The sequence below is a fragment of the Pelodiscus sinensis genome, chromosome 16 (genome assembly GCF_052426305.1).
Source record: "Pelodiscus sinensis isolate ZL-2025 chromosome 16, ASM5242630v1, whole genome shotgun sequence".
NCBI lineage: Eukaryota > Metazoa > Chordata > Testudines > Trionychidae > Pelodiscus > Pelodiscus sinensis.
This window is the reverse complement of record NC_143067.1, coordinates 41,649,846-41,667,794: the sequence shown is the minus strand read 5'-3', so window position 1 is coordinate 41,667,794 and position 17,949 is coordinate 41,649,846. Positions and strand designations below refer to the sequence as shown.

General features: G+C 48.2%; 1 protein-coding gene across 1 annotated transcript in view; it reads left to right on the top strand.

Moving 5' to 3' along the window:
• The first annotated feature begins 904 nt into the window (after nucleotides 1-904).
• HDAC3 (histone deacetylase 3) overlaps nucleotides 905-17,949 on the top strand; it is a 30,248-nt gene continuing 13,203 nt past the window's right edge. The window contains exons 1-2 of the mRNA XM_075900018.2: nucleotides 905-1,081; nucleotides 1,657-1,739. Of these exons, the coding sequence (XP_075756133.1) occupies nucleotides 1,027-1,081; nucleotides 1,657-1,739 (138 nt within the window). The 5' untranslated portion in view covers nucleotides 905-1,026. The remainder of the gene's footprint in view (nucleotides 1,082-1,656; nucleotides 1,740-17,949) is intronic.

Genomic DNA, 17,949 nt, shown 5'->3' with positions numbered 1-17,949 from the left:
AGGCCTTGCAGGTCCCATCCATAGGATGGTTCAGGTGGCTGCCACTGGGGCCCCCAACACACAGGGTCTGGGGGCAGCCGCCCCATACCATCCTATGGATGAGTCTGCCTAGAACAGTTCCCCTTCCCTTCAGACCCACATAAGAAGAAAAGATTGTGGTGGGGAGATTTTGTCAGCGAATTGCTACATTTTGGCTAGCTCCTCTCCAGAAAGGCACGTTCCTGAAACTGACTCTTAATTCATAAGACAGCAGCTGCCTCAGTAGTCTGTCGTAGGGCTGTCCGATAGCTTTTTTGGGACAATCCTTTCTATTGCGATGAGAATTCCGTTAAAAGCATTTGCGGAAAATCATGCCAGTCTAGCTGTAGCCATCACGTCTAGGCTGGGCTGTGCCCTGGAGAAGCAATAAACCCTCTGTTCTTGCTGCTGCGGGGCTGCAGGGCCGGGAACCTCAGCTCCCCCTCACAGCACTATTAAAGACTGGCCCACTTATTTCTGTGGCTGTGCCTTGGGGAGGGCTCAGCTTCCTGCCCCCAGGCCCCTGAGCTGCCCAAGGCATGTGTGTGGGGCCAACTTCCCACGTGCTCTGAGCCCTGCCCCCTGCCCCTCCCCTGGCCGGTCAATACAGGGCGTGCAGGGGCAGCGCCTCGCCCCTCCAGCTCCCACGAGGAGGCGGCTCGGCGCTGCCTCTGGCCAATGGGCACTGCGGGGCGGTGCTGGGGGCGGAGCCTGCCACGGACAGCCCCGCCCACTTCCTCCTTCCCCTGTTCAGTGGCGTTCAGCGGAGAGCAGGGCGCCAGGCCGGGAACTCGCGCGAGCTGCGCGCGCAGCGACTCCCCCTGCAGCGGGCGGGGCCGGGCGCAGCCGCGCGCCAGGAGCCTGCCGGACCCCGCCCCCGGCCAACCCGCGCAGCCGCAGCGCCGGGCGGGCGAGCTCGTGCGAGCGCCGGGGGCGGGGCGGCGCGGTGACGTGCCCGGTTGTGGGCGGGGCGCGGAGCGGGGCGGCGGGTGCTGGCGGCGCCGCGCCATGGCTAAGACCGTGGCCTACTTCTACGACCCGGACGTGGGCAACTTCCACTACGGTGCGGGGGCGGGGCCTGTGGGGGGGGCGGGGTGTGGGGGGGGTCGGGGGGGGGGGCGGGGCCTGGGCAGGGGGCGGGGGGGCTGGGCCTGTGGGGGAGTCGGGGGGCTGGGCCTGGGCCTGGGCCTGGGGGGGTCGGGGGGGGCTGTGCCTGCAGGGGGTGCTGGGCCTGTGGGGGTGTCGGGGGGGGGGGGCCTGGGGGGGGCTGGGGGGGCCTGGGTGGGGGGCGGGGGGGCAGGGCCTGTGGGGGAGGGGGGGTTCTGTTGGGGGGGGGGGGTCTGGGCCTGCAGGGGGTGCTGGGCCTGTGGGGGTGTCGGGGGGGGGGCCTGGGGGGGGGGGGGTCTGGGGAGTGGGGGGGTGGGGGGGTGCAGGGGGGGGGCTGTGGGGGTGTCGGGGGGGCTGGGCCTGTGGGGGAGTCGGGGGGCTGGGCCTGTGGGGGTGTCGGGGGGGCTGGGCCTGCAAGGGGGGCTGGGCCTGTGGGGGAGTCGGGGGCTGGGCCTGTGGGCAGGGGAGTGGGGTGTCTGGCTGCAATCCAGTGTATGATCTGTGGGTGCTGATCGCCTCTATTGTTTCCAGGCGCAGGGCACCCCATGAAGCCTCATCGCCTGGCACTGACCCACAGTCTGGTGCTTCACTATGGGCTCTACAAGAAGATGATTGTAAGCATTGCTTGTCAGGTATTGGGGTTGGTGTCCTGGAAAGCCCTCCACATGGTTCAAATGTAACTATGTTAAAACGCGGCTATGAAATATGCTCGTCCCCATTTTATAATATGTCTTATTCTTGCTGACGAAAGTCATTTCGCCATATTAGGCTAGAACAGTGGTCCCCAACCTTTTGGGGCTGCCAGGTGCCCGGGGGCAGGGCTACTCAGGCGCTGGGCACCTGGCAGCAGGGTCACACACGCACCCAGGGGCGGAGCTGTGCACGTGCCTGGTGCTGGTGCCACCCATGCGCTGCACTCCCGGGGCCGGCGCCGCTCCCGTGCTGCACGCCCAGAGGCCGGCACCGCCCTTGCGCCATGCACCCGGGGGCAGGGCTGCCCAAACTCTCCGCACCTGGGGCCGGCGCTGCTCATGTGCCGCATGCCCACGCATGGGGCCGCCCAAACACCGTGTGCCCGGGGCCGGCACAGCCCTTGCACCACACACCCGGGGGCAGGGCCACCCAAACACTGTGCACCTGGGGACGGGGTCGCTCATGTGCTGCGCGCCCGGGGCCGACGCTGCCCATACGCCGTGTGCCCAGGGGGCTGGCACCGCCCGTGCACCCGGGGGTGGGGGCGGGGCTGGTCCCATTCACTCGGCGGCTGCACAGAAATTGCCCGGCAAGCGCCATGGCGCCCGTGGGCACCGCGTTGGGGACCACTGGCATGACTCTCTATTTGCTGGGGATGCTTTAAGTCAGTGGTTCTCAACTTTTCCAGAATTCTGTGTTCTTTTTAGGAGTTTGGTTTCTTGTCTGTATTTCAAGTTTCACTTCACTTAAAAATACATGCTTATAAAACGAGGTATAAAAATGCAAAAGTGTCACAGTGCACTATTACTGCAACATTTCTGACTTTCTCATTTTTGCCAAATAATTGCAAAATATATTGATTGAAATGTTTCTGCGATATTCCAGTGTGGTAGTTGAGCCTCTTTTTCACTTGTGAGCCTTATTCTTTTGGTTGACAGTGAAGTGACAGCAAGTTAGAGGTTTTTCTCCACATTGTGTCTCGGTGGCAGTCATAGCAGAAAATGAGACTGTTCAAAGATATGCCAACCTGAAAGATAACAGACCTCCCAAAGCATGATTCCCACAGTTAATGTACTCTTTTTCTGCATTGAACACCAGAACTAGGTTAGTATAGAATCATTATATTTGCAGACTATGGCCTGAGGGAAAACTGAAGAATATAATCTTGCTGTCCAGCAGAGAGGTTACTGCTGCTAACATTTGGCAAGATGAACAAGGTTTCTTACCCAGTTGCGTTGAGCTGAGTTGTGCTGAATGTTGGAGAAATCATTTTGCTCAGCTCAGTTTCCCCTATTTAGGCCTCCGTGATATATTAATAAAACACTGAAAAACAGGTAAAGTCTTTGACTTGACATTTGGACTTCCAGAATTTAGTTTTCTTGATAAAAGCATTCACTTTATCGTAAAGATTCAGATTGTTGGTGTCATGGCCTTTCATGGACAAATTGTAATCATTCAGCTTGCTAGATATGTCTGCAAGGTAGGCAAGTTGTACTAACCACAGGATGTTGTCAAACACAGAAACAAACAGGGATGAATGATCAGAGAAAAACTTATTAAATGGGTATAATTCAAAGCATCCATCAAGTACTTTGCCTTTTGAAAGCCAGTGAACCTCAGTGTGAAGCAACAATTCCTTATGATCTGACCCCTTCTCTTGACAAAGAATGCAAAACAGCTGAGCATGGAATGGCATGGATTTGATAAAATTGACAGTTCTGACATACTCGTTTAAAACTTGATGCAGTTCAGAACTTTTTTATGAAACAAGATCTCTGTGTGTTTGATGCACTGTATCGTCTGCAAGGAAGAATTTTCTCTCCTAGTCATTGTCTTGGCTCCGTCAGTGCAGACAAATTTGCATACATTCCAACTCAAATCCTGTACAGGCAGTCCCCGGGTTACGTACAAGATAGGGACTATAGGTTTGTTCTTAAGTTGAATTTGTATGTAAGTCGGAACTGGCTCCAGATTCAGCCGCTGCTGCTGAAACTGACCAGGGGCTGACTACAGGAAGCTGGAGGCACCCCGCCGCCGCTGTGGCTTTGCTCCCCGTGTCCCTGGTCTGCTGGAGATGGTCCCCAGCAGACCAGGGGCACCCGGAGCAGCTTTTCTCGCCCCGGAGGTCGAGGTGGTGGGACCGCTGCGCTCTGGGCGGTCCCGTTGCCTGCGAGCTCCGGGGCGAGAGAGCCCCGTTCGTAAGTGCGGATCCGACGTAAGTCAGATCCGCGTAACTTGGGGACTGCCTGTATTTTAACAAACTGACTTTTATTATAAAAAGATCCTTTTCAGTAGTGTTTGCCTTTATACTTTTTCAAAATGTTACATGCTCATTGATATCCATAGTTTCAGAGTAGCAAATGTAAGCACTTAGCAGAGCTTCTCCACTAGTATCCGTGAACTCATCAAGCTGAAGGGCAAATGTTTTTGCCATTTTAAGTTTCTCTACGAATTGAGAAACAATATCCTCAATGATTTCTTCTATTCTGTGATAGTGTCATCTGAGAAGGGTACTTTCTTGAGAGTATTGGCTGTTTTTTTTTTTTTTTTTTTAATCAAGCATGTGTTCTGCAAGCACCACGGTGGCAGGCAGAATAAGATCTTTGATTTTGCTGCCAGGAAGGAGACAGCATATGAAGCTTTGAGTGCTTTTGTAGAAAAAGTTGAAGCTTTCATTTTAAGCTGGGAAGTCTAGAACTCCGCTCTTTCTGAAAAAAACCTCCTATCGGCTTACCCGCATGTACAAGGTGTTTTTTGTTATCAAATGTCATTACAAATGTGCTGGCTCCATACTTTTATTTGATAATTTCTCCACAAAGGAAACACAAAGCTTGAGGTGGATTGCTATTTGTAGATGTGACTCCAAAAACAATATATTCCTCCCAGAACTGATGGGATTTTTTTAGTCCTATTCACTTTCTTACAGCGTTTACTGTCACTGCTGCTTACAGCTCATTTAAAAATCTGAATTTTTATATTGTGCCATGACAACTTCAACTTCATTAATGTGCTTACATGCATCAGCAAATGACATAAAATGCATGTCTAGTACCATGAGTGTATGTGCATTATGTTACCGTATAATATAATATATAGAGCAGTATAAATAAGTAATTGTATGAAATTGTAGTTTGTACTGACTTCACTGGTGCTTTTTATGTAGCCAGTTGTAAATGTAGGCAAATGCCTAGATGAGTTGATGTACCCACTGGAAGACTTCTGTGTAGTCCAAGTATCTAGCTTCTCTTTAAACTCTGTTATAGTCCTAGCCTTCAAAGCCTCCTCTGGCAACGAGTTCCACAGGTTGACTACACGCTGTGTGAAGAAGAACTTTCTTTTATTAGTTTTAAACCTGCTACCCATTAACTTCATTTGGTGTCCTCTAGTTCTTATATTATGGGAACTAATAAATAACTTTTCTTTATTCACCCTCTCCACACCACTCATGATTTTATAGACCTCTATCATATCCCCCCCTCAGTCTCCTCTTTTCTAAACTGAAAAGTCCCAGTTGCTTTAACCTTTCTTCATATGGGACCCATTCCAAACCCCTAATCATTTTAGTTGCCCTTTTCTGAACCCTTTCCAAGGCCAAAATATCTTTTTTGAGGTGAGGAGACCACATCTGTACACAGTATTCAAGAGGTGGGCGTACCATAGTTATATACAGGGCAGTAAGATATTCTGTGTCTTATTTTCTATCCTTCTTAATAATTCCTAACATCCTGTTTGCCTTTTTGACCGCCGCTGCACACTGTGTGGATGTTTTCAGAGAACTATCCTCTATCAAGATCTCTTTCCTGATTTGTCAAAGCCAAATTAGCCCCCATCATACTGTACGTATAGTTGGGGTTATTTTTCCCGATGTGCATTACTTTACACTTATCCACATTAAATTTCATTTGCCATTTTGTTGCCCAATCACTCAGTTTGGTGAGATCTTTTTGAAGTTCTTCACAGTCTGTGTCTGTCTTGAGTATCTTAAACAGTTCAGTATCATCCGCAAACTTTACCACCTCGCTGCTTACCCCTTTCTCCAGATCATTTATGAATAAGTTGAACAGGATTGGTCCCAGGACTGACCGTTGGGGGACACCACTAGTTACCCCTCTCCATTCTGAAAATTTACCATTTATTCCTACCCTTTGTTTCCTGTCTTTTAACCAGTTCTCAATCCAAGAAAGGACCTTCCCTCTTATCCCATGAGAATGTAATTTACACAAGAGCCTTTGGTGAGGGACCTTGTCAAAGGCTTTCTGAAAATCTAAGTATACTATATCTACGGGATCCCCCTTGTCTGCATGTTTGTTAACCCCTTCAAAGAACTCTAATAGATTAGTAAGACGTGATTTCCCTTTACAGAAACCATATTGACTTTTGTCCAACAAATTATGTTCTTCTACGTGCCTGACAATTTTATTCTTTACTATTGTTTTGACTAGTTTGCCCGGTACTGAAGTTAGACTTACCTGTCTGTAATTGCCAGGATCGCCTCTAGAGCCCTTTTTAAATATTGGTGTCCCATTAGCTACCTTCCCGTCATTAGGTATGGAAGCTGATTTAAAGGATAGGTTACAAACCACAGATAATAGTTCAGCAGTTTCCCATTTGAGTTCTTTTAGAACCCTTGGATGAATGCCATCCGGTCCTGGTAATTCGTTAACATTAAGTTAATCTATTTGTTCCAAAACCTCCTCTAATGACACTTCAATCCAGGACAGTTCCTCAGATTCATCACCCACAAAGGACGGTGCAGATTTGGTAATCTCCCTAATGTCCTCAGCCATGAAGACTGAAGCAAAGAAATCATTTAGTTTCTCCGCAATGGCTTTATTGTCCTAGATTGCTCCTTTTATATCTTGATCGTCTAGAGGACCCACTGGTTTTTGAACAGGCTTCCTGCTTCTAATGTACTTAAACCATTTTGCTATTTCTTTTTGAGTTTTTGGCTAGCTGTTCCTCGAAATCTTTTTTTGCTTTTCTTATTATATTTTTACACTCCATAAACACTGTCAAATCTTCCTTTCTATTTATCTCACTAGGATTGGACTTCCACTTCTTGAAAGATGCCTTTTTGTCCCTTGCTTTTACATGGTGTTTAAGCCATGGTGACTTTTTTAGGTCTCTTACTATGTCTTTTAATTTGGGGTATACATTTAAGTTGGGCTTCTATTATGGTGTCTTTAAAAAGTTTCCATGAAGCTTGCAGGGATTTGGCTCTAGTCATTGTGCCTTTTAATTTCTGTTTAACTAACCTCCTCATTTTTGTGTAATTCCCCTTTTTGAAATTAAATGCCAGAGTGCTGGACTGCTGAGGTGTTCTTCCCACCATAGGAATGTTAAATGTTATTATATTATGGTCACTATTCCCAAACGGTTATCTCCTGGAACTGATCCTGCACTCCACTCAGGACTAAATCGAGAATTGCCTCTCCCCTTGTGGGTTCCTGTACCAGCTGCTCCAAGAAGCAGTCATTTAAGCCATTGAGAAATGTTATCTCTGCTTCTCCCTCCTGAGGTGACATGTACCCAGTCAATATGGGGATAATTAAAATCTCCCATTAAAATCTCCCATGCACAGATCGCCCGAACCCGGCTCTTCCGGGTTGTAATCTACTCGCCCTGGGCGAATAGATTACATAGATTGTCGAGCCCTGCCCATTATTATAGAGTTCTTTATTTTGGTAGCCTCTCTAATCTCCCTCAGCATTTCTATGTCAGTATCACTGTCCTGGTCAGGTGGTCGATAATATATCCCTACCGCTAAATTTTTATTATTGGAGCATGGAATTACTATCCTTAGCGATTCTATTGAACATGTTGATTCATTTAATATTTTTATTTCATTTGATTCTGCATTATCTTTCACATACAGTTCCACTCTGCCCCCCACATGGCCTGCTCTATCCTTCCGATATATTTTATATCCCGGTATGATTGTGTCCCACAGATTTTCCTCATTCCACCAGGCTTCAGTGAGGCCTATTATATCAATCTCCTCCTTTAATACAAGGTACTCTAGTTCACCCATGTTATTAGTCAGATTCCTAGCATTTGTGTAGAAGCACTTTAAAAATTTGTCACTGTTTATTTGTCTGACATTCCCCTGATGCATTGGATTCCTTTATATGTGATTGTTTGTCTGTTCTGGCCCATGGTTTGTCCTCTCCCCTCCTCTCTTTCTGACTACAGCTTAGAGAATCTCTATCAATGGATTCTCCTCTAAGAGAAGTCTCCATCCGATTTATGTGCTTCTCCGCACCAATCAGCTTTCCCCGATCTCTTAGTTTAAAAACTGCTCTACGGCCTTTTTAATGTTTAGTGCCAGCAGTCTGGTTCCACCCTGGTTTAGGTGGAGCCCATCCTTCCTGTATAGGCTCCCCCTCTCCCAAAAGTGTCCCCAGTTCCTAATAAATCCAAACCCCTCTTCCCTACACCATCGTCTCATCCACGCATTGAGACTCTGAAGTTCTGCCTGCCTACCTTGCCCTGCATGTGGAACTGGAACCATTTCTGAGAATGCCACAATAGAGGTCCTGGATTTCAATCTCTTTCCTAGCAACCTAAATTTGGGCTCCAGGACATCTCTCCTACGTCATTGGTACCTACATGTACCACGGCCACTGGCTCCTCCCCAGCACTACACATAAGTCTATCTAGATCCCTCGAGATCCTCAACTTTTGCACCAGGCAGATAAGTGACCATACGGTTCTCCTGGTCATCACAAACCCAACTATCTGTGTTTCTAATGGTCGAATCACCCACTGTTAATACCTGCCTCTTCCTAACAACTGGCATTCCCTACCCCTCAGAGGACTCCTCAGTGCGAGAGGATACCACAACATCCTCTGGGAGGAGGGTCCCAACTACGGGATGGTTTCTCTCTGCTCCCATTGAATGCTCTGTTCCCTTGAGACTTTCATTCTCCCTAAGAGCACTGGGGCTCTCAGACTGGAGGTGGGACAGTACTACAGTGTCCTGGAAAGTCTCATCAACATAGCTCTCTAGCTCCCTTAGCTCCTCCAGTTCAGCCACCCTGTCCTCCAAAGCCCGAACTCGGTCTCTGAGGGTCAGGAGCTCCTTGCAACGGGTGCACACATACGCCACCCGCCCACAGGGCAGGTAATCATACATGTTACACTCGACACAATAAACAGGATAGCCCTCACTCTGCTGCTGGGCTTCTGTCTCCATGTTTGTAATGAATAAGTTTAATTATAAACTGGGCTTCTTATTAAATGTCTGGAATATAGATTATTATAAAAGTTATGTTTAAAGAAGGTCAGGAGAAACTAGCGCCTTCTAACCTCCCCCTCTAAACTCCCTGTTCACTGCTCCTGTTCGCAGGCTCCCTGCTCGCTGGCTCTCAGCTTTATAAAGCCCTGGTAGCCCCTCCCCCGACTAAGGCTCAGCCAATTAACAGAGGCATCTGAACCTTTAGAAGGCCACAGCACACGCTCCTTCAAACAAACCAAACAGACAAACACAAGCTTGGCACACAGCAAGTAACCCCCCGCCCTCGCCCCCCACACACAAACACACACTACAGACAGCCACTTACCTCAAGGGTCCCGTATTTACTCCTCCTTTACCTAGAGAACCCCCTCTCAAAACTCCCTGTTTGCAGCTCCTATTCACAAGGAATAGTTTGCTTACGGCAGTAGTTGTTACATCTTACTCTGGAGCAGGTAGGCCTACATCCTCAAAGGTGCTTAGGTGTCTAACTCCCATTGAATTATGGTTGTGACTGTTTTCTTCCACTACTTGATCTGAGGAAGTGGGTCTGACCCACGAAAGCTCATCATCTAATAAACCATCTTGTTAGTCTTTAAAGTGCTACATAGTCCTGTATTTGCTTCAGCTACACCAGACTAACACGGCTACATTTCTATTACCATTGAATTAGGCACCTAACATCTTTGAGGATCTGGGCTTTATTACTGGCTTCTGGCTATTAAGCTAGATGGGTGGCAAGTCCTGGGTTTTTGCATAATTTAGATTCTTCAGAAGTTCAGAATTTCAAAGAGGCCTAATGAAGTGGGACAACCGGGCAGCACAGCAGTAGGTGAAATGCAATGACAGGCATGCAAGGTGATTCACGTTGGAAGGAATATATATTGCTGTCCTCTTATATTAAGGAAAAAGAAATCCGAGCATCATGGATAACTCAGTGACAACTGATTTCCTGGTGTTGGGTCCTTAACACAATTGAGTTTTGTTTTTCTTCATTGAGGACATTGCTCTGGGGCGGGGCTGGGGGCGGGGTTTAGTCTGCAGGCTGCCCCAGGGAGAAGACGGCCCTAGCCCTCTCTCACCACAGCAGCTTGGGATCAGGTGAGAAGTGTGTCTCTGTGGTCACTGCAGCTCCAGTGAGCACAGCCAAGGGAAGATGCTTGTTCTCTGGCTGGGATGAGTCCAGGGTCATCTTCCCTTGGCACTCCCCATCCAGAGTGAGGGATGCAGCAAACTGTGCACATTCTCCTTGCTCCCTGCTGAAGGGGAACAGCCAGCAATGTTCCCAGATGAATAAGCTTCAACCCCACCCACCATCCCTAAAGGGTACCTGGGGGTGGGAGGCTTGGGGATGGAGCAGTCCATGGGACGGCCGGTCCCCAGCCAGCCCCTTTCACTTACCTGGTGATGGTCTCTTTGCTTTGCATAAAACCATATAGAAATCTCACTCCAGTCACGTCCTATTTTCCTGGCACAACCAAACCATTACCTTGCTGTAAGTGATAAGAGGAAGTTGTACACTGAATTTGGTGGCCCTAGTTCTTACTGTTTCAGAAGAGTTCTTGAGCCAACAGACATGCAAATGCAAATACAGGCAGTCCCCGGGTTACGTGCAAGATAGGGACTGTAGGTTTGTTCTTAAGTTGAATTTGTATGTAAGTCGGAACTGGTACATGTTTTGGGGGCTGGAGTTAGGTGGAAAAGACCCTGATTCTCATACAACTTCCTTATTCTAAGAAAAACACATACTGTTTTGATATGAAGGTTTTTTTCGTTGATATTTTAATTAAAAATTGATCATAAGTTTCAGTGTTTCATGCTATATCCAAATCTTCCTTTTTGGGTACCTGAAAGATCCCAGTTGTTCATTTAATAGTCAGAATATTTGTTTTTTATAACTAAAAAAAGTGTATTCAATGCATATTACTGTTCCAAATAGAATGTTACAGATGGTTCAGTGAAATGGGTATTAAGTGTAATCAATAGTCATTGGCGAGCACAGTGAAATAGTGATACAATCAAAGCTGTTGTTGTATTCTGCTGAGCAGAAAATGGAAATCCCTTCCTGTGACGTGTGTGTGTGAATTTATCCACAGGATTAATTTTAAAGAAAAATTCTGTGTTGGGAACAGGAGTTTAGCCACAGGTGGGTCCTCATTGTCCACTCACCCACTTTGCAACCAGACCCATCCCCTCGGGGCTTACCCTGCTCCGCTCCAGCCAGAGTGTGGGGTTGGGGCTTATCCCCTCTTCCCCTCTGCCCTGCTCTTCCCCATTCTTGCCCACCCACACCACTGGGTAATTTTTCAGCTTCACCTCTGCCAGGCTGGAAGGGACTTGTTAATTTCACGTGACGCTAACAAGATACTTGCAGCTCTAGTGCTGAAGAGGGAAAGAGCTGTTGCTCCCAAGGTGGGGACTGTAACACAATGGGTCTCACTGCCTGCTGCTCCCGCTGTTCCCTAGGAAATTAATTTTTCCGCTCTGGGGTGCCCCCTTTTGGCTGGTGTCTTGTTCTTCCCAGCAGACTCGCGTCCTCCGCGGCGAGAAAAGCCGCTCCGCGTCTCCCTGTTCTGCTGGGGTGTGGGGAGGGGGGCGCTAGCTCCGCGTCTCCCTGGTCTGCTGGGGGGAAGTGCCCCCCGCGACGCCGGAGGCAGCGACAGTGGTGGAGGCACCCCGCACTAGCTGCGCCCCCCCCCCGTTTGTAACTAGGGATCTGACGTAAGTCGGATTGATGTAACCCGGGGACTGCCTGTATACATTAGATGGTATATCTTTGCATGGAAATTTTGTTCACCTCTGATGACCCTGTCTCAAGATGTAACAGAAAGAGAAGAGGGTTACAGACTGGTACTGAAAGAGGTTCACAGAGCTATGAAGAGAAATGGGGAAAAACTTCGGTCTTAAACTTGAGACGGCAGACAAACAAGAGGGCATGATTCAGTGACACAAAGTTATGGATGGAGTAGAGAAGATAAATCATTTCCACACAATAGCAAGGAGGCGTTCCATAGAATGAAAGGCAAGAAAATTAATGGATGTCCAATGCATTCTTTTTTGAGGTAGTCTTTGCAAAATGTGTTGGTTGCTGCTGGGTTTGGGGAACCTTTCAGAAGAGCCATGTTTGTTTGCTCCCTGGGCACCCCTCTTGTAAACTGGCTCAGGATGTTCACCAATACAAGAGGTTTGGCGTTTGCCAGTTGCCTGAATTCCTCCTTTTCTGCACCAATGTGTGGGTAAATAAGGTGTGTGGCAGTGCGGGCATGAGGGGGTCTTTGTTTCATGCTAGCTAGTGGGTTTTGATAGTGCTGTAGGCAGTTTCTTCACCACTGTATGGACTGAATTCCTTCATTAGCTGGCTCTGTTCTTCGGTGTTGTGTCTGATACAGACCATAAGACACACAAATATTTAATTGTTGTGTCCTCAGTCTTCCCAGGGCCCTTGTCTAATGTGCAATGGGAGCAGTTGTTCCTGGTGGTGTACTGTGTGGTGGGTTTTATGCCTCTTGCATCAATGAACAGGTATATTCAGCTCTGTGCATTCTTGATGATCAGTGCACTTCATTGCAACCAGGGAAATGCCGCGTTAACAGTCTCCCTTGCCTGAGACATGACACTTAATCAGTGTGTCTCCCTATTTAAATGTCTCTTCTAGAGCAGAATGTGATGTGTGGGAAGGGGAAGACCTGCAGCAGTACTAGTTCCAAACCTCCCGCGCTCTCCCCCCACTACTCTCATTAGCATCCATCTTCTCCCCTTCCCATCCCGGCACTAGTATTCCTTACCGTGGCATGCGCGATCTCTGAGCCTGCATTTCCCACCTCCCGTTCTCAAACACCCTCATCAGCCATGGTTTCTTGCCATGACTACATCATGGCCACAAATTACTGAGGTGAGAAATTGTCAAAGATCACGGGATTAGGGTCATGACACTAAACTGAGGCTGGCTTGGAAGTCCTGAGATGCCTTTGTCTAAATCGGGGTGGGCAATAATTTTTGTCGGGGAGCCACTCCAAGATTTTGGAAAGTGGTGAGGGCCACGCTCTGCCATGCTCTTAATGGAAGAGGTGCGGGGTCTGGGATGGAGTTTGGGTGCAGAAGGGAGCGTAGGGTAAGAGAGTGGAGTGCGGGAGGGAGAGTGGGGTCTGGGAGGGAGTTTGGGTAAAGGAGACAGTTGTGACCTAGAGGAGGGAACTGGGGTGTGGGAGTTGTAACCTACGGTAGAAAGGGGTTGTGATCTGGGGCAGGGGGATGGGATGCCAGATATGGGAGGGGGCACTGGTGCAGGAGGGGGGGCAGAGGATTGGATATGTTGAGTAGAGGGGTGGGGGGCAGAGCATTGGGGAAAAGAGGGGCTAGGATGCCAGAGGCAGGCTCTGGCCAGGAGACTTACCAGCCAGCAGCCCTGCCTGCCTGCAGAGCTCAATGCTTGCAGAGCTTAAAACGCTTCTCTGCCTGCCTGGCTGTCCTATGCCTGCACAGGCTGCACGGCCACATGCTTGTGTGAATAGCTGCGCTGGAGGGGACGGGGGCATGGTTATTCAAACAGGAAGCTCCCATTGGCCAGCTTCTTTCCAGAAGCCGGCCAATGGGCTTGTGCTCGGGGTGGGAGTTAAGCCTGGAGCCTCTCCCTTGCGCGTTCCCCCTTACCCCCCGGGCTCACAGGTTTTAAAGAGAACTGTTTTCTGAGTGGCATGCAAGGCTGCAGGAGCAAGCAGAGGAGCCTGCCTGGGACTCCCCAGTGTGTCCACAGGCCGGATCTGGTGGCTTGACGGGCCAAATTTGGCCCACGGGCCATATTTTGCCCAGGCCTGGTTATTTTCAGTATTGCAACACACTTTCATTGCAGTGAAGTCATGAGTTCTAGTTATCGGAAGGGGATTATCAGAGTTTCAAACTTCTGTGTTTGACAGTGTCATTATCAGTCTCACTGGTTAGACCTCATAAATAGGGAACATTACACACTTACAAGCCAAATGTTCCCTTCTGTCTTGCCTGTGCAGCTAGGCAGCATTTGAACACTTTACCGTTTATTACACTGGCCACGCTATTGGCAGGTGGCGATATTGCTACACTTGTAGCTCACAAAGCAGGCTGTTAACATATTAAGGTTGCAAAGTCAAGTACTCAAAGTCAGGAAGTCTTCAGTGGTTACACATTTATGGGGGGGGAGGGAGGAGGAGGCAGGAGCCAATGTGCTCTCACCTGTTCTCCCCCCCATAGCAGCGGGTGAGGCGGAGGCTTCGTGTAACCGGGCATGTTAACCAGTGAACCCAGGCTCATCAGGCACCTGTAAACAGTTACACTTTGACACCGTAGTGTGCAAGGAGATGGTGTCAGAGATTTCTGTTGGTAGCAGAGGAGTGGGGGTTCCTGGGATCTGGGTTTCCATTCCAGGTTCTTTGTGGGGGAGGGAAATCTGCTCTGGAGGTCATAAACTCTTCTGTCCGTGTTCCAGTTTTGTCTCCTCCCAGCTTCTTGTTCCAGTCTCCTTGCCTAGCCAGACCGTTTCCCCTTTGGAGCCCCTAAACTTCCATCCTCCTTGTCCAGCCAGTCTACTCCACAACCCCCCTTCTGAGCACAGGAAAGAGAGCCCCCCTGTGTTCAGCTCCTGAAGCTGAAAGCAGCAGTTGCAGGGGAAGATATGCTTGGCTGCTGGAGCATTGGGCAAGAGTATGCAGACTGTGGACAGAATCTTTGGTGAATTGAGCTGGGCTTTGCTTACAAGTCTGTATTGAGCATTCCAACATCATAACCATACTGCATCAGTCCAAAGGCCCATCTAACTCAGCATCCTGTCTTGCTACAGTGTCTAATGCTAGGTGCCCCAGAGAAAAGGAGCAGAATTGGTAATCAAGTGATCTCTTCCCTGGTGCCCATCCTCAGCATCTGACAGAGGCTAGGGACACCGTTCTTACCCATCCTGGCTAATAGCCATTGATGGATCTAAGCTCCACGAATTTATCTAGCTCTTTTTTCAACCCTGTTATAGTCTTGGCCTTTACAACATCCTTTGTCAAGGAGTCCCACAGGTTGACTGTATTGTGTGAAGAAATATTTTCTTTTGTTTTAATCCTGCTACCTGTTAATTTTATTTGGTGACTAGGAATGTTAATGTGTAGCCAAGTACATGGTTCATTTATTAGTTTGGGCTCATCCATTAACTCTCTGTTACATGCACACCCCTTCTCCTGCCTCTGTATCAGAGATGGTAGGGGAGGCAGGAGCCGACGTTCATGATGTGGGTGTACCATGATTTATGTAGGGGCAATGAGATATTTTCTGTCTTCTTCTCTGTCTCTTGCTTAATGAGCCCCAATATTCTGTTTGTTTGTTTTTTTGACTGCCGCTGCACATTGAGTGGGTGTTTCAAAGAAATAGCCACAATGATTCCAGGATCTCTGTCTTGAGTTGTAATCACTAATTTAGTCCCCATCATTTTATATGCGTGCTTGGGATGTTTTTCAATATGCATTACTTTACATTTATCAACATTACAATTCGTCTGCCTTTTTGTTCCCCAGTTGCCTACTTTTGAGAGATCCTTTTGAAGCTCTTCACAGTCTGGTTTGGACTTAACTATCTTGAGCAATTTTGTATCATCTGCAAATTTTGCCACCTCACTGTTTACCCCAGAGCTACTCTACACATGACCTGTTTGTTTGCGGCCCATGGTGTGGTTTGGTTTATGTAGGGCTCAAACTAGGGGAGAGGATGTTTATTCTGTGCTGATGGCATTTTTTGAAGGACCAGGAAAATGCATTGATTTTGAAGAAGCTTACTTTGGTACTCCCTTCGTGGTTGGAAAAGAGAAGGGGCTAATTTATTTGCTGAAGAAAAATCCAGTTTCCAGATTTCTTTTCATACCATTGCATTCTGCACCAAGAACAGTTGTGCAGCAAACAAGAGAGGATTTCTAAAGAGCATAATGGATAGTGTCACAAAAATCATCAGCGTCATTGTTGCAAATGCCTTGAAACTGGCATGATTTTCCGCAAATGCTTTTAACGGAAAAGTTTTCCGTTAAAAGCATTTGCGGAAAAAAAGTCTAGATTGGCAGGACGCTTTTCCGCAAAAGCACTTTCGGCAGAAAAGCATCCGTGCCAATCTAGACGCGCTTTTGCGCAAAAAAGCCCCGATCGCCATTTTCGTTATCGGGGCTTTTTTGCGCAAAACAAATCTGAGTTGTCTACACTGGCCCTTTTGCGCAAAAGGACTTTTGCCCGAATGGGAGCAGCACAGTATTTCCGCAAGAAGCACTGATTTCTTACATGAGATTGTCAGTGTTTTTGCGGAAATTCAAGCAGCCAGTGTAGACAGCTGGCAAGTTTTTCCACAAAAGCAGCTGCTTTTGCAGAAAAACTTGCCAGTCTAGACACAGCCAGACCGTTTGGAGCTTTAGCTGAGTATGAAACAGTCTGGTGACTTGGCAATGCTTGCAGAAGTTAGATGGCTGAGTCAAGGCAAAGTGTTAGATCAGTTTGTGGATTTACTGCCTGCTGTCTGAATATTTTTGGAGGCAGAGGATCACCAGCATTTACTGTCGTATCTAGGCATGACCTACTCATGTTGCTGTTCCTGGCCCACAGTGCCCTCTGGTGGACCAAAGGAAGAACTGCAGCAACACTTGAAGCCTTTTTCTATGTGAAAATTTAGAAATCCGGAGAGCTCATTAAATATGTGCACACATATTAGTGCAGAATTCACCCAGGAGGAGAGGAGTTGCATGTTTCCACAAGCTCACCATGTGCTTCAGCTAACTTTTTGTCCTGATACTACTGATAGCTTCAGTTCAAACTCTTATGAAATACAGGATACATTTTTATGGCTGACCTAGAACAACGCTTCCTCAGCTCTCATCCACTTACGCCTCTTCTCTACCTACGCTACATCGATGACATCTTCATCATCTGGACCCATGGGAAGGAGACTCTGGAAGAATTTCACCATGATTTCAACAGCTTCCACCCCACCATCAACCTCAGCATGGACCAGTCTACACGGGAGGTCCATTTCCTGGACACCACGGTGCAAATAAGTGACGGTCACATCAATACCATCCTATATCGAAAGCCTACCGACCGCTATGCTTACCTGCATGCCTCCAGCTTCCATCCCAGACACACCACACGATCCATTGTTTACAGCCAAGCACTGAGGTACAACTGCAAATGCTCCAACCTCTGACAGAGACCTACACCTACAAGATCTTCAACAAGCATTCTGTAAACTGCGATACCCACACGAGGAAGTGAGGAGACAGATTGACAGAGCCAGACGTGTACCCAGAAGCCTTCTGCTATGGGACAAGCCCAAGAAAGAAACCAACAGAACACCACTGGCCATCACCTACAGTCCCCAGCTAAAACCTCTCCAACGCATCATTAGTGATCTACAATCCATCCTGAACAATGATCCCTCGCTTTCACAGGCCTTGGGAGGTAGGCCGGTCCTTGCCCACAGACAGCCCGCCAACCTGAAGCATATTCTCACCAGCAACTACACACCGCACCATAATAACTCGAACTCAGGAACCAATCCTTGCAACAAACCTCGGTGCCAACTCTGCCCACATATATACACCAGCAACACCATCACAGGACCTAACCAGATCAGCCATACTGTCACTGGTACATTCTCCTGCACATCTACTAACGTAATATATGCCATCATGTGCCAACAATGCCCCACTGCTATATACATCGGTCAAACAGGACAGTCCCTACGTAAAAGAATCAATGGACACAAATCTGATATTAGGAATGGCAACATACAAAAACCTGTAGGGGAACACTCCAGTCTTCCTGGACACACAATTGCAGATCTAAAGGTAGCCATCCTGCAGCAAAAAAACTTCAGGACCAGACTTCAAAGAGAAACTGCTGAGCTACAGTTCA